At 44.8% G+C, this 12,458-nt stretch overlaps 1 protein-coding gene across 5 annotated transcripts in view; it reads left to right on the top strand.

Moving 5' to 3' along the window:
• The window catches only part of RUNX1 (RUNX family transcription factor 1), a 284,318-nt gene that overhangs the window by 210,471 nt on the left and 61,389 nt on the right, over window positions 1-12,458 (top strand). For 4 of the 5 annotated variants that reach the window (XM_053310339.1, XM_053310338.1, XM_053310341.1 and 1 more), the window contains one exon: window positions 11,469-11,660. The exons of the other annotated variant lie outside the window; for it this stretch is intronic. In XM_053310339.1, the coding sequence (XP_053166314.1) occupies window positions 11,469-11,660 (192 nt within the window). The remainder of the gene's footprint in view (window positions 1-11,468; window positions 11,661-12,458) is intronic. 5 annotated transcript variants of the gene reach the window in all.

Below are 12,458 nucleotides of genomic sequence, written 5' to 3'. Positions count from 1 at the left end.
GGTGGTAGAAGAACGCAACACAATAAGCATCTATTGAGTATTGGTTGCAGTAGCAAGATTGATGGCTGTTCTGAGAAAGGAGGTAGGAGGTAGGGGTTGATGTAGTCAAGGTACTTTTGGGACAAACGAAAGTGAAAAGGCCGTGATAAGGAGGGAGGGAGAAAAGTAAAGGGTAGTGGTTTACATATCTTTCCTCATCTGCTGTAGTTGAGGCAAGGGGCTAGATCCTCGGGTGGGGAGAGTGGCAAAGTTCCATCCATGCCACAGTAAAGCCCTTATTGCAAAGACAAGGAAGTTGCAAGGCTGTTTGTCTGCCACCTTGATTTAAGGGTCCAAAACATCTGGCTACCAGGCTGGCTCCAGGTCCAAGCTGGAGCTGCTCTTCTATGTGCAGGAGCCAGAGTGAGCACAAAGACAAGTGCTCAGCTGAGATTTTCCAGAGCAGTACTGGGCAGAGTGTTTACCAGCAGTCCCATGTCTGAAATCAGACTGGAGTCTGGGTGCTTGGGTCACGTAGGAATTCTGGAACAAAGCAAACAAGAAGACAAAAGCATGTTGCTTTCTGAGTGGGAAACTTCCAGGGGATCCCAAGGCCGGAAGGCATGTATGCTAAGAACTTATCCTTGTACATTCTGTATCCTAATAACTCTGTTTCTGAGAGTCATGAGCACTGCCCTGGAGGGAAGGTTCAAACCTATCTGGTAGGAACCTAATGGCAGCAGAACTCTAGGTATGCCCATTCAGCCAGTGGCCAAGAGTTGCTCTGATTGCATTAGCTGCAGTCATTTGTTCTACCAGAACCTCTCCATTGCTAACTTGGCAAAGAGGCACTTTTTAACGTGGTAATTCTCTTTATTTAGCAGGGGGAGAGTAACTGGCCCTATCCATCCCCAGCACACTACCTCCAGTGACTGTTGTTGGTATCTGTTTTGTGTTTCTTTTTAGACTGTGAGCCCTTTGGGGACAGGGAGCCATCTTATTTATGTATTATTTCTCTGTGTAAACTGCCCTGAGCCATTTTTGAAAGGGCGGTATAGAAATCGAATTAATAATAATAATAGTTCTTGATCACACAGTCAGACAGGTGTTATTGACTGGTTTGTTTTATCCAGACATCGAGTCTTTCCCAAGGACCTGGGATGGCTGAATTTTATCATCAATACTGTTGGTTATTATAGATATCGTCGCAAAATATAGGCTGTTCCCAGTAAAGTTGCTTTTTGTAATTGGCTGATGGTGATTTCTGTGGCACCTATGGTATTGAGGTGCTCTTCAAGTTGTTTTGGAATTGCACCTAGGGTGCCAATTACCACTGGGATTATTTTGGACTTTTTCTGTCACAGGCTTTCAATTTCAATTTGTAGATCTTTGTGTTTTGTTATTTTTTCTATTTTTTTCTTCAATTCTGCTATCCCCTGGTATTGCTATATCGATTATTTTAACTTCTTTTTCTTTCTTCTCGACTACAGTTATATCTGGTGTATTGTGTGGCAGATGTTTGTCTGTTTGTAGTCGGAAGTCCCATAATATTTTTGGATCTTCATTTCCGACAACTTTTTCAATGTTATGGTCCCACCAAGTTTTGGCTACAGGTAGCTTGTATTTTTTGCAGATGTTCCAGTGTACCACATCCCTGCTACCTTGTCATGCCTTTGTTTGTAGTCAGTCTGTGCAATTTTTTTACAACAGCTGATTAGGTGGTCCACTGTTTCATCTGCTTCTTTACAAAGGCGGCACTTGCTGTTTGTTGTTGACTTTTCTACTTTTGCTCTTATTGCATTTGTTCTTAGTGCCTATTCTTGTGCAGCCAGTATTAAACCCTCTGTTTCTTTCTTCAAGTTGCCATTCTTAAGCCATTGCCAGGTCTTGGTGATGTCTGATTTTCCTCTTATATTGTGCAAATATTGACCATGCAGTGGCTTCTTTTTCCATTTTTCTGCTCGGTTCTTGACTTGTTCTTTCTTGTAGGCCTGCTTTGTTTCATTGGTGTTTAATAGTTTATCATTATTGGCCATTTTAAGTGCATCTTCTTCACTGTCCTTGATATATTCTTCAAGGCCTCTTTTCTCCTCCTCTACTGTTTGATGGACTTGTAGCATTCCTCTTCCACCAGAGCGGTGAGGGAGGTATAGCCTATCTACATCACTGCGGGGGTGCAGAGCATGATTGATGGTCATGATTTTCCTGGTCTTACGATCTAGCACCTCTAGCTCTGCCTGGGTCCAGTCTATTATTCCTGCAGTGTATCTGATAACAGGTATAGCCCAGGTGTTTATGGCGTGTATGGTGGTCCCGCCATTGAGTTTGGACTTTAGGATTTTTCTAACTCTCCTGATGTATTCACTTCCCATTTTTCTTTTAACTTCAGTGTGTGCAATGTTATCAGCCTGGAGAATGCCCAAGTATTTGTAATGTTCTTTCTCTTCCAGGTTCTTGATGTTGCTTCCATTGGGCAGTTCTATAGTTCTATTCCTTCTGCTTTTCTTATTTTTCCTCTGTTATTATTATTACAATGTTGTTGTTGTTATTATTATTATTATTATTATTATTATTTCTTGTTTACACAGTCAGACAGGTGTTATTCACTGGTTTGTTTTATCCAGACATTGAGTCGTTGTTGTTGTTTTTGCTGTTGTTAATAATAAAAAAATAAATAATTGTCCTGGGACCCTGTTGCCAGCCTGGCAATTTAGCCTCATCAGCAGTGCAAAAAGCACTGGGCATGGTTCCTGCCTTTCCCAGACTCAAAGCATGATACTCCTGCCTACGTGATTGTCTCACTTGCCTGAGTTGGAGGCCAACCCTCAAAGCACAAGATCTTCTTCATGCAGCAGTTTGCTGGGCCAATACTGTGGCCGTGAGGTGTGAGTGAATGTGTGCGTTCGTGTGTGTGCGCGTGCGCACACTCTTAATGTTAAGAAATTTATCCGAATGTTAAATCAAATTCTGTCCTCATACTATTACTAGGGATGTGCATAGAACCAGTTCAGAAGCCCTCTATGGGCCTCCGAACCAGTTTCAACGACCGGCTGTTCCAGTGGTTCGAAGGTGGGAGGCATACCTTTAAGGGCGAGGGAGGGTATCTCCCCGCCCCGCTGGTGCACATGTGCCGGATACTTCCTTTTATGAACCACCCCCGACAGTTCCGTGCACATCCCTAACTGTTACTTAAGCCTGTTAGATTTAGTCCTGCCGTTTGGGCAGCAGAGAATAAGAGCCCTTTCTCATGATCTGCTAGAAAGGGCTTGGGGAGGAAGGCTGTAAAACCTTGCCTCCCTGCAGGCAATTGCCCCATCTGTGCTAGGCATGTGGATTGTGCGCTCACATGGACTCCAGCTCTCCCCAGTAGCAGCGGAGGATTAGGGCTGGAAATCCCATAATTCACTGAGCAAGTGCACGGTGAGTTATGGGGATTCCCCCCACTCCACCCCGATGCCAGCTGGGAGCCCTGCAGTCACTGAGCCCTGCAGTCACAAGCAGCTGAGGCTGGCAGACGATCAACAAAATGGGATTAAGAGAGCACACACTCCCTTAACCTCATTTTGGAGGTGAACTCCAGAGGCAGGTTTGCTGCCGTGCTACTGCCAGGAGCCGCACGGATCCTGACGGTTCACACATGAACAAAGCTTGGGCTAAGGCGGCCAAGCCTGATCTTTGCGGCACATGTGAACAGCCTCATTGTATTTCCTTTCTTCTCTATGATGACTCTTCAGTTTGTTCCTCTTCAGTCTTCTCTTCTTCAGGCTAACCATACATGCAATACTTTTAACTTTTCCTCATAGGGCTTGTTGTTTTCCAGACCTCTAACCATCTTCAATTTTCACCTCCTGAACCCATTCCAATATTACTCTTCCTTCTTAAAGGGCAATGCCCAGATTTGAGCAGCACTCTAGATGAGGCCTGAGTAGTGCAGAACAAAGTGAAAGTATTACTTCTTGTTTCTTGGAAACTACAGTTTCCTTCAAGTCACTATAGGGGTCCAGCAATGGGAAGTAAGTTACTTGTGTGGGGAGCACTCCCCCCTGCATTGCCTATGGAGATGACAGGAGTGGAGGGAAGCTTGCACAACTGTCAAAAGAGTTGCGGGGAACTCATAGTCAGAAGTATTGAAAGACAACAAAGGTGCAAGGAAATCCAAGTTATGTAGGTCCAGGGTACTTAAGAGCCCGCCTTCTTTGTTATGAACCCTGCTGCCTATTAAGATCATCTGGGGAGGTCTGGTTACGGTTGCTCATCTGGTGGCAACTCGGGGCCGGGCCTTCTCTTTGGCTGCCCCAGGGCTTTGGAATGCACTCCCTGTCAAAATAAAAGATTTGCCATCTCTGATTGCTTTTAAGAAGACCCTTAACACACACCTGTTTTCTCTGCTTTCTTTTAATTAACACTAATTTTAAATTGTTTGTTTTACTTTGTGAATCTATATACTTAATTCTCCAAGACGTGCCGGAAAAAATGTGTGGCGGAAATCTCGTGAGAGTTCGCGAGCAGTACAGAACATAATAATGGGGGCCGGTGGAGCTGTGCTGGTGGAGGGAGGCGGCTGACAGGCAGAGGCGGTGGGCGGAGCCATGCCGGAGGCAGCAGGCAGGAGAAGGAGGTCAGCAGCAGAGCCGTGCAGGTGGGAGGAGGCAGCTGGCCATGGGAGCCACACCAGCGGGAGGAGCTGGCTGGCCGGTGGAGCCAAGCCAGCGGGTTAAGGTGGCCGGCTGGTGGAGCCACGCCGGCCAACTGTAAGAGGAGGCAGGTGGACGGGAGAAAACGGGCCAGTGGGAGGAGGCGGCCAGCCGGCAGAGCCGCGCCAGCCAACTGGAGGAGGAGGTGGCGGCTGACAGCTGGCCCAAACTCAGGGCTCAGATGTTCTGCCCCCGGGCCCACTAGTTGTTTTTATTCTGTTTAACTGTGTTAATAGTTTGTTTTTGTTTTTGTTTTTATATTGTAACTTGGATTATGTACACTGCTTAGATAGATAGATATATCAGGTGGTATATACATATGATAAAATATAGTGTTCTACAGGGCAAACACTTATGATATCAGTTTCAAAAGGCACCATGTCAGACACGCCAATAGAAGGAATACATTTGTTAAAACAAATGCAGGTGATTCTATGCTACATACCAAAGGGGACAGAAGATGCACTTCAGAATCACCAACCAATCAGAGCTGAAAGAAAATGTCTTAATGCTTTTTAGCAGATTTTCTTTTTCCAAGTTGTCAATAATGGCCCCCACTGGAAATTCTGAAATGTAAGTTTAATGCCATTGCAGGGAGCAAAACAAGTACTACCTTTCCCCTGGGGAGTGTTACCTCATTTGCTTCTGATCGGATTTTAAATGTCTTTTAAACAGATTACTTATATTGTTGTTTTGCTGTTGTATCATCTCAGGCAACTCTGATTTTGGTGGGTATGGGGAGATACAAACTGTAAACAAAGAAAGGCTTTTGCAAAGCATGTAGATCCGTATTGGCACTGGTTTTTGTTTTGAAAACAAAACAAAACTTTTAAGAGGGGAACAGGTGATTTTTGATCAGCATAGCATCTCTCCAGTGGTTGCAATGCTTGTGGGGGGGGGGGTGAGAGGGAGGGAGGGAGGGAGCCAACCCTTTTTGGAGAGTGCCCTTTTTGTGAAAATGAACCATTTTCTTTTGCCTTTTGCTTTGCAAACCGCTTTAAGAACTTTTTAGTTGTTGAAAAGCGGTCTCTATGTATTTTTAATAGCTTTTCAAGTTGGCTTAAGTGTTATAAACTTATGACAGGAATTTTAAGCTGCTTATTTACACCACTGACTTCAGTGGAAAAGCTCTCTGAACAAGGACCTATGAAATAACAGCACTTTAAATTAAAAAATCAGTAGCTTGTGCACGTGTTGCACAGGCTCAAGGGTGCTTCACACATTGTGATGAATGCACCTACAGGATGGGTTATGCCCACTGTCCTCACTCCCATTCCAACAGCCATTCAGCATGGCTCCTGGAAGAGCCTATGCACAAACTGGGCAAGGTGTAGATGTGATAAGGGACCTTACCTTTGCCAGGGTTCCAAACTATGTTGAATTTGTTTGCACAAAGTAGGCACTTTTCCAGAGGTTATACTGACCATCCGTCGGAGATGGGAGTGAGGACAGTTGGTACAGTCCTGTTCCACTGTCTATGCCTATTCGTTTCCACTTATAAAGAAGCCTTTTCTGTTCAGTAGAGAGGCCAGGAGTTCCCAAATGGTGTTTCAACAAAGCTGTAGTGGTTCCTGGTTCCTTCTGGTTACTAATCTAGTGGAAGTGAGCACTGACAAAAATACAGAACAGAGATTAATTTGATAGCAAACTTTGAGGTTTACGAACCTTACAGTAAGGTGATGGTTTTGCATAACAAGGAGTGTTTTGAGGTTTCATGTTAAAATGTGAAAGCATTTTGGCAGCAATTATAGAGTATATATTTTGATTCTGCAAGTACCTCCACCCAAGATTTCGCTTATCTATGTGGCAAGTTTGGTCTAGTTGACAAAATATAGGACATGGATTTGAGAAATATCAGCTAACCCACAGATTCATCCGGTGGCTTATTTCTCTCTGCCTCAACTTTAAATCCATTGTGCAAAATAGAAATAATAATAACCTCCCTCAGAAGGAAGCTGTATGGATGAATTCATTAACATATATAAATACTGCTTTGCATGTGGAAAATGTTATACAAATTATTAGTAATACATATTAAAGTAGCTCACATGACCTCTTACCTGGGTGGTGGGGCGGGCGGGCAGGCAGGCTCCTCCCTGCAAATGATTAATCAGAACCTAGATCTTCACCAGTCACACACCCATATGCCTGCTGGGGCAGCAATCAGCAATGCAGGTGGGAGGGGAAAGCTTGCGCTGAGTTCTCCATGGACCCAGAATGCTGCATGTGAGCAGCTGAGCAGCTGCTCTTAGTATTGTAGCTGTCCCACTCCATACGTCCATTCTTTCCCCTCAGCCTGCTGCCAAACATGGCGGCGGGCCCATAGGGAGCCCAGTTACCCAGAGGTGATCATGCACACAGTCACCTACTGAGGTAAAACAGGTCATAGGTTCATTTTTCCTTGGTAAAGACCTGGGTCGGAGAGTTGGGCTCCCCAAAACCAGAGCAGCCATTTGGACTACCCGGACTCCAGACGACACAAGCTGCCTGGGGTAACCACTTATATTTATATTTCATTTTTAACCATTTATATTTCAACTCTTTCTCCAAGGAGCTCAGAACAGTGTGTATCGTTCTTACTGAGCTCCCCGTGTTATGCTCACAACAATCCTGTGAGGTAGGCGAGACTGAGGGCCCAAGGTGAGCTTCATAACTGACCCAGGAATCCCCAGTCTGAATCTAATTGCTGCATGTCATTTGCTCTCAGGTAATGCTTACCTGAAATGCAGTTCCTAGTGGCACCAAGTAACTTGCAGTCTGTAGGTCGATGCCTTCATATGCTTACAACTTCCTTCACAGAAGTAGTTTCCATGGCAGAAGTGATATGAACATTATCAAGTGTGAGGAGGGCCATGTGGTGTGCTTCTATTTGTTTTTGCTGCACTTACAGACTTGGGAAGCTGCAGCCAATCACTGCCTCCCAGTGTGTGTGTGCAGCAGCAACAAAACCTAGCATGTTCGATTATCAGATGATCTGAATGTAGACCAGTGGTTCCCAAACTGGGAGCCTCCAGAAGTTGCTGAACTACAGCTCCCATCATCCCCAGCCACAATAAATTGTAGCTGCTGATGGGAGTTGTAGTTCAACAACATCTGGAGGCTTCCAGTTTGGGAACCAGTGATGTAGACTACCTGTTAATTATGATATGCACATGCAAGTGCTTTTCGTAACGTGTGAAGCATTTCTATCTAACATGGAGAAAACTGGCAACAACCATCCTGGGGGCAATGCTGTAAAAATACAATATGTGTGCATGCCCCATCAGTTCCCAAAGGTTTCAGCTAATGGCCTTTTAATCCATCAGAAGTACTCTTGTAGGTTTCAATGGATTGTAGGTGAATTACCCTGCTAGAAAAGAGCAGTTCCCAAAGAAACATAAAAATCATATCGCGGAAAAAACTGAAGGGAGCCTGAAGAGAAAGCATTGCACAGATGTGATAAACTAAATGCACCTATTGTTTGAATTGAATTGCTAACAGCAAATATGTTATATATTGGTAGATTTATTGGGCGTTACTCTGGAATTTAGATACTGGCCCCAGGGTGTTTAGGCAATGAGATTGAGGCTGAAAATAATCATCACATCGAAGACATTTTACAAATGTATGCAGCTTGCATGACTCAGAGTGTTTGCATTCAAGTCAAGTGTCTTGAATCCAAGTTCAGATTTGCATTACTGACAAATGAAAGAGAGACTTTTGCATTTGAACTACAAAAGTATCAGATAAAAGTCTCCTTCCTTTTTTTTTTTTAAACAAGAGCAGGAGGGAAACCGGGTGGGCTAATGGGTGTAATGATAAAATCATTTCTGGATACTGTGCTTTCCCCCCTTTAATTCCTGTGATAATTTATAGCTCAGTGTGGAATCTGAGACACACAGAGCTGTGCCAAAGGGTCTGGCAGGAGGAGAAGGGACGAGTTACTCAGATTTGGAAGCTCAGCACAAGTTATAAAATTTTATTTTAGCAGCTACTAGACACTGCTTTTTAAGTGTGTGTTTTTCCTCATAGAACTTATTTTTGAAATCCTGTGCCTTTTCTTTCTTTCTTTAAAATAACAAGGACTCTGAAAGAATGTTCTTCAGAGCAGGGGACATGCTTACCTTTTCAGACAGGGTTATCTATATTCACTAGATAAATAGGTAAAACATAAATAGCAATTAATGTTCAGATTTTTAAAAAAACGCTGTGGGTGAAAAGAATGAGTTGCACTGGCTTTTCACTGACTTTGTAACAGACAAGATGTGCATGTCTGTGTGATGTCTTTGGGGAGAGGTTCCTCTCTAAAGACTCTCAGCACAGAGACTTCAGGGGCCTTCTCCCAATGAAAGAGGCTCTCCCAAAAGGAAGATCTACTAGTAGTAAATAAAGCAGCAGCTTGGGTAATGAAATGGTGCTTTTAAAAAAACAAAAACCAACAACAGGGAAGGAAAACCAGGTCTGGATATACAGTAACTTCCACTGCTCTGATAGATCAAAGGGATTAGTGGAGAGTGAAATAATAGAGAGAGAACTCTTCTGTATTTGAGTAGAGGTTCTACCCTTCAGGAGCCAGAAAATATCTTGATATCTTCAGATATGTTCACACCATGCTCTAACATGTTCACCATGTTCTCTCCATGCTCTCACATAAGAGGAGAGCTAGTCTTGTGGTAGCAAGCATAATTTGTCCCCTTAGCTAAACAGGGATTTGCCTTGGTTGCTTATGAATGGGAGACTAGAAGTGTGAGCACTGGAAGATATTTCCCCTTAGGGGATGGAGCCACTCTGGCAAGAGCAGAAGGTTCCAAGTTCCCTCCCTGGCTTCTTCAAGAAATGGCTGAGAGAGATTCCTGCCTGCAACCTTGAAGCCGCTGCCAGTCTATGTAGACAACACTGAGAGAGATGGACCTATGGTCTGACTCAGTATATGTCAGCTTCCTATGTGACAGTAGCTCTGTTCAGGCATGCTATTGTATGAGTGTACAGATGTTTGTACATTTGTACATGTGTTTGTGTGAATGACTGTACTTGCATTCATCTTAAAAGTGGACTTGGGTACAGACCTTTTTAATACATGATGCAGATAAGAAGTGTACTGCTGCACCTGCGTTCAACATAATGAGTCAGCTCTCACGATCAGTGAGACCTGGTTTGTAAAGGGAAGCGGGGAGAGTGGGCTAAGCCCGCTCTCCCTGCAGACGAGCAGGGCAGGAGCCCTGGGCCGCCGGATTGGCTGCCCACACGACTGCCGGCTCAGTGACGGAGCCGGCAGGGGCTGGGGAGCTTGGGGGCCGCGTGGCCCCCGGAAGCTCCAGTATGCCCTGCGTGAGCACGCAGGGCATACTGGAGAGACCCCCGAGCCGGGAGGCTGCTTTTAAGCCTCCCACTGGGGGGCTACTCACGATTGAAAAAACCGGGTTTGCGCAATACTCGCTTCACAAACCCGGTTTAAGGGGAGGGCTAGTTTGGCGTGTTAACCTCCAGAGAAGCCACCGGGCTCACCTGTGAGCCCGGTGGCTCCCATGATCAGGCAAAATCAGGCTAGGCTCCCCTAGCCCAATTTTGCCTGATTGTGGGAATAGCCCCGATGTGTGGATAACTGTAGTTGTGTACAGACCTGTACCTGTGTATACTGTATCCTCCTCATACAAGTGTTGAACATAACATGTGAGGGCTTACCGGTACGTTCCTCAGCCTCTGGATGATTAGTCTCCATTCATAGCTGTGGACACAACAATGTGCGGTAGAAGCCTTGTAGACAGCTGACCAGACTGCTAACTGTGAGAGTGTTTGAACGGTCTAGCAAAGAAACCAACACACAAGCACGTAAAATGGGGGTGTTATCAACAACTGTACCAGTGCTGTGTTACAAACAAATGGTATGAATGATGGCAAGAACTAAACACCAGGAGCTTTCCCAGACAGCAGGCTTTACGGTGGGTTTTCTGCAAGACTTTACTGCGAGTCTGAAGTTGCCAAAAAGACCCTACTCAAAAGTGTTGTTTTTTTTAACCCCGGATATAAATCGGCCTACACTCTAATGCCCAATGAAAAATCCGAATTATGAGTGAAGAGCTCCCTGATAGCTTGCAGGGACTTAGTGGTAAATTTGGCTGATATGTGAACGTACACCTCCATTCCGGAGGAGATGCAAAATCCAGGTGTGAAAAACTTCCTGGTCAATCAAAGGCTTTTGACTTCTGAGAGGCTTAGATCTGTCTTGCCAGGTGAGGGTCTCTTCAGGTCTGAGCCAGCAACTCTGTATTCCTTGACACAATAGAGCTCTTCAGTTAGTGGTGTGTGTTTTTGTTGTTGTTTTTAAAGGAGGGATGATGTCGTCTCAGTAGCATCCCAAGAGCACACCCTGAAGCCTGGCCCCCATGCTGATGAGTTCAGAAGCCCCACCTGTTCTGCAGGAAAATGCTGCAACACTGGACAGCGGGCAGGTGGGACTTCTGAGCCTGGCAGTGCAGGAGCAGAACTTCAAGACGTGTCCCTGGTTTTTTTTTTACATAACATGTGAAGGAGGATCATAATAATGCTGCATGTGGACAAATGCAGTTACGTGACCTTAAACTTGGCCAAGGCTTGTGATGAAGACTTTGGCTCCAATCCAGCTAAAGTTAGCTAATGTTTCAGTCCCACTGAAAGCCATGGGATGTTAGCTGGATTGAGGCCTTCAAGTTTCCTGTCAATATGGAATAGTCAGTGGACATTTTGGCTGCAGTAATGGGTTACGTGCACATCAACGGAATTCTGGTATGTCAGTCAGACATTTTCTCATCTTCTTTTCCCCACCCCCTCCCGCAATAGGACACCGTCAGAAACTAGACGAGCAGACAAAGCCTGGGAATTTGTCCTTTTCAGAACGTCTGAGTGAACTGGAGCAGTTGCGTCGCACAGCCATAAGGGTCAGCCCACATCACCCAGCCCCCACACCTAACCCAAGAGCTTCCTTGAACCACACCACTGCTTTTAACTCTCAGCCTCAGAGCCAGATTCAGGGTAAGTACCTGAACTTCCTCCCTCCCCACCCAGTTGTGGGGGAAATCACATGTCGGCCATTGGAATCTTGAAGAGCATCTGAAGCGCGATTCCAGTCTGCTCTATGAGATAGCACTTTGGAATGCCCTTCCCTCAGCACAGTTCATATGGCTAGACAGCAGTAGCTCTGCTGATACGGAGTAGCCCTTGCAAAGAATGGGCTGGGAAAGGTCACGTTTGCATTTAATGCCAATAAGCTGTAAAGGGGTTCTGTTACAGAGCAGAGACCTCTTGTTAGAACAAATGGTCTTCATGTCTGTGATCACATGCTGCTTTTCCCCTAGCAAATGCAACAATAACACTATAAACATTGTAACAACATGACAGATAATATGCATAGCAAAAGTGGGTTTTAGCTCTTAATCAGGTTAGGTTGGAACTATGTGTTGCATGAATATGGGTATAACAAAAGCCTGATGGCTGCTGCTTTTCTTAAAGAAAAGTAGCTTCCGGAGGGGATTTGTAGAAGTGGAAAGGGAAAGGGTTAAGTACTCCCTTTCTGTTACTCAACTCCGAATCCTGTTAAGCTGCTTTTTCCTAGGAAAAACAGCTGATGGGCTTTTGTCACATGTACATGTATTTGCATATAGCACATACTTAGGCCCTTGTATTGGTCATAAAGGTTTATTAGTGCCATTACTAAGAATGAGTGTTGTGGCCGTTGATATAAATGAGCTAAAAATGGTTCCTAATAGCCTAAAGGAGAATTCACATACCATTTTCACAGACTACACTGAACATACGGAAAGCAAAATGGCA

Source organism: Hemicordylus capensis, chromosome 3 (genome assembly GCF_027244095.1).
Source record: "Hemicordylus capensis ecotype Gifberg chromosome 3, rHemCap1.1.pri, whole genome shotgun sequence".
In the NCBI taxonomy this organism is placed as follows: Eukaryota; Metazoa; Chordata; class Lepidosauria; order Squamata; family Cordylidae; genus Hemicordylus; species Hemicordylus capensis.
Note: the sequence above shows the minus strand (reverse complement) of the source record. Positions and strands in the feature narration are given on the sequence as shown.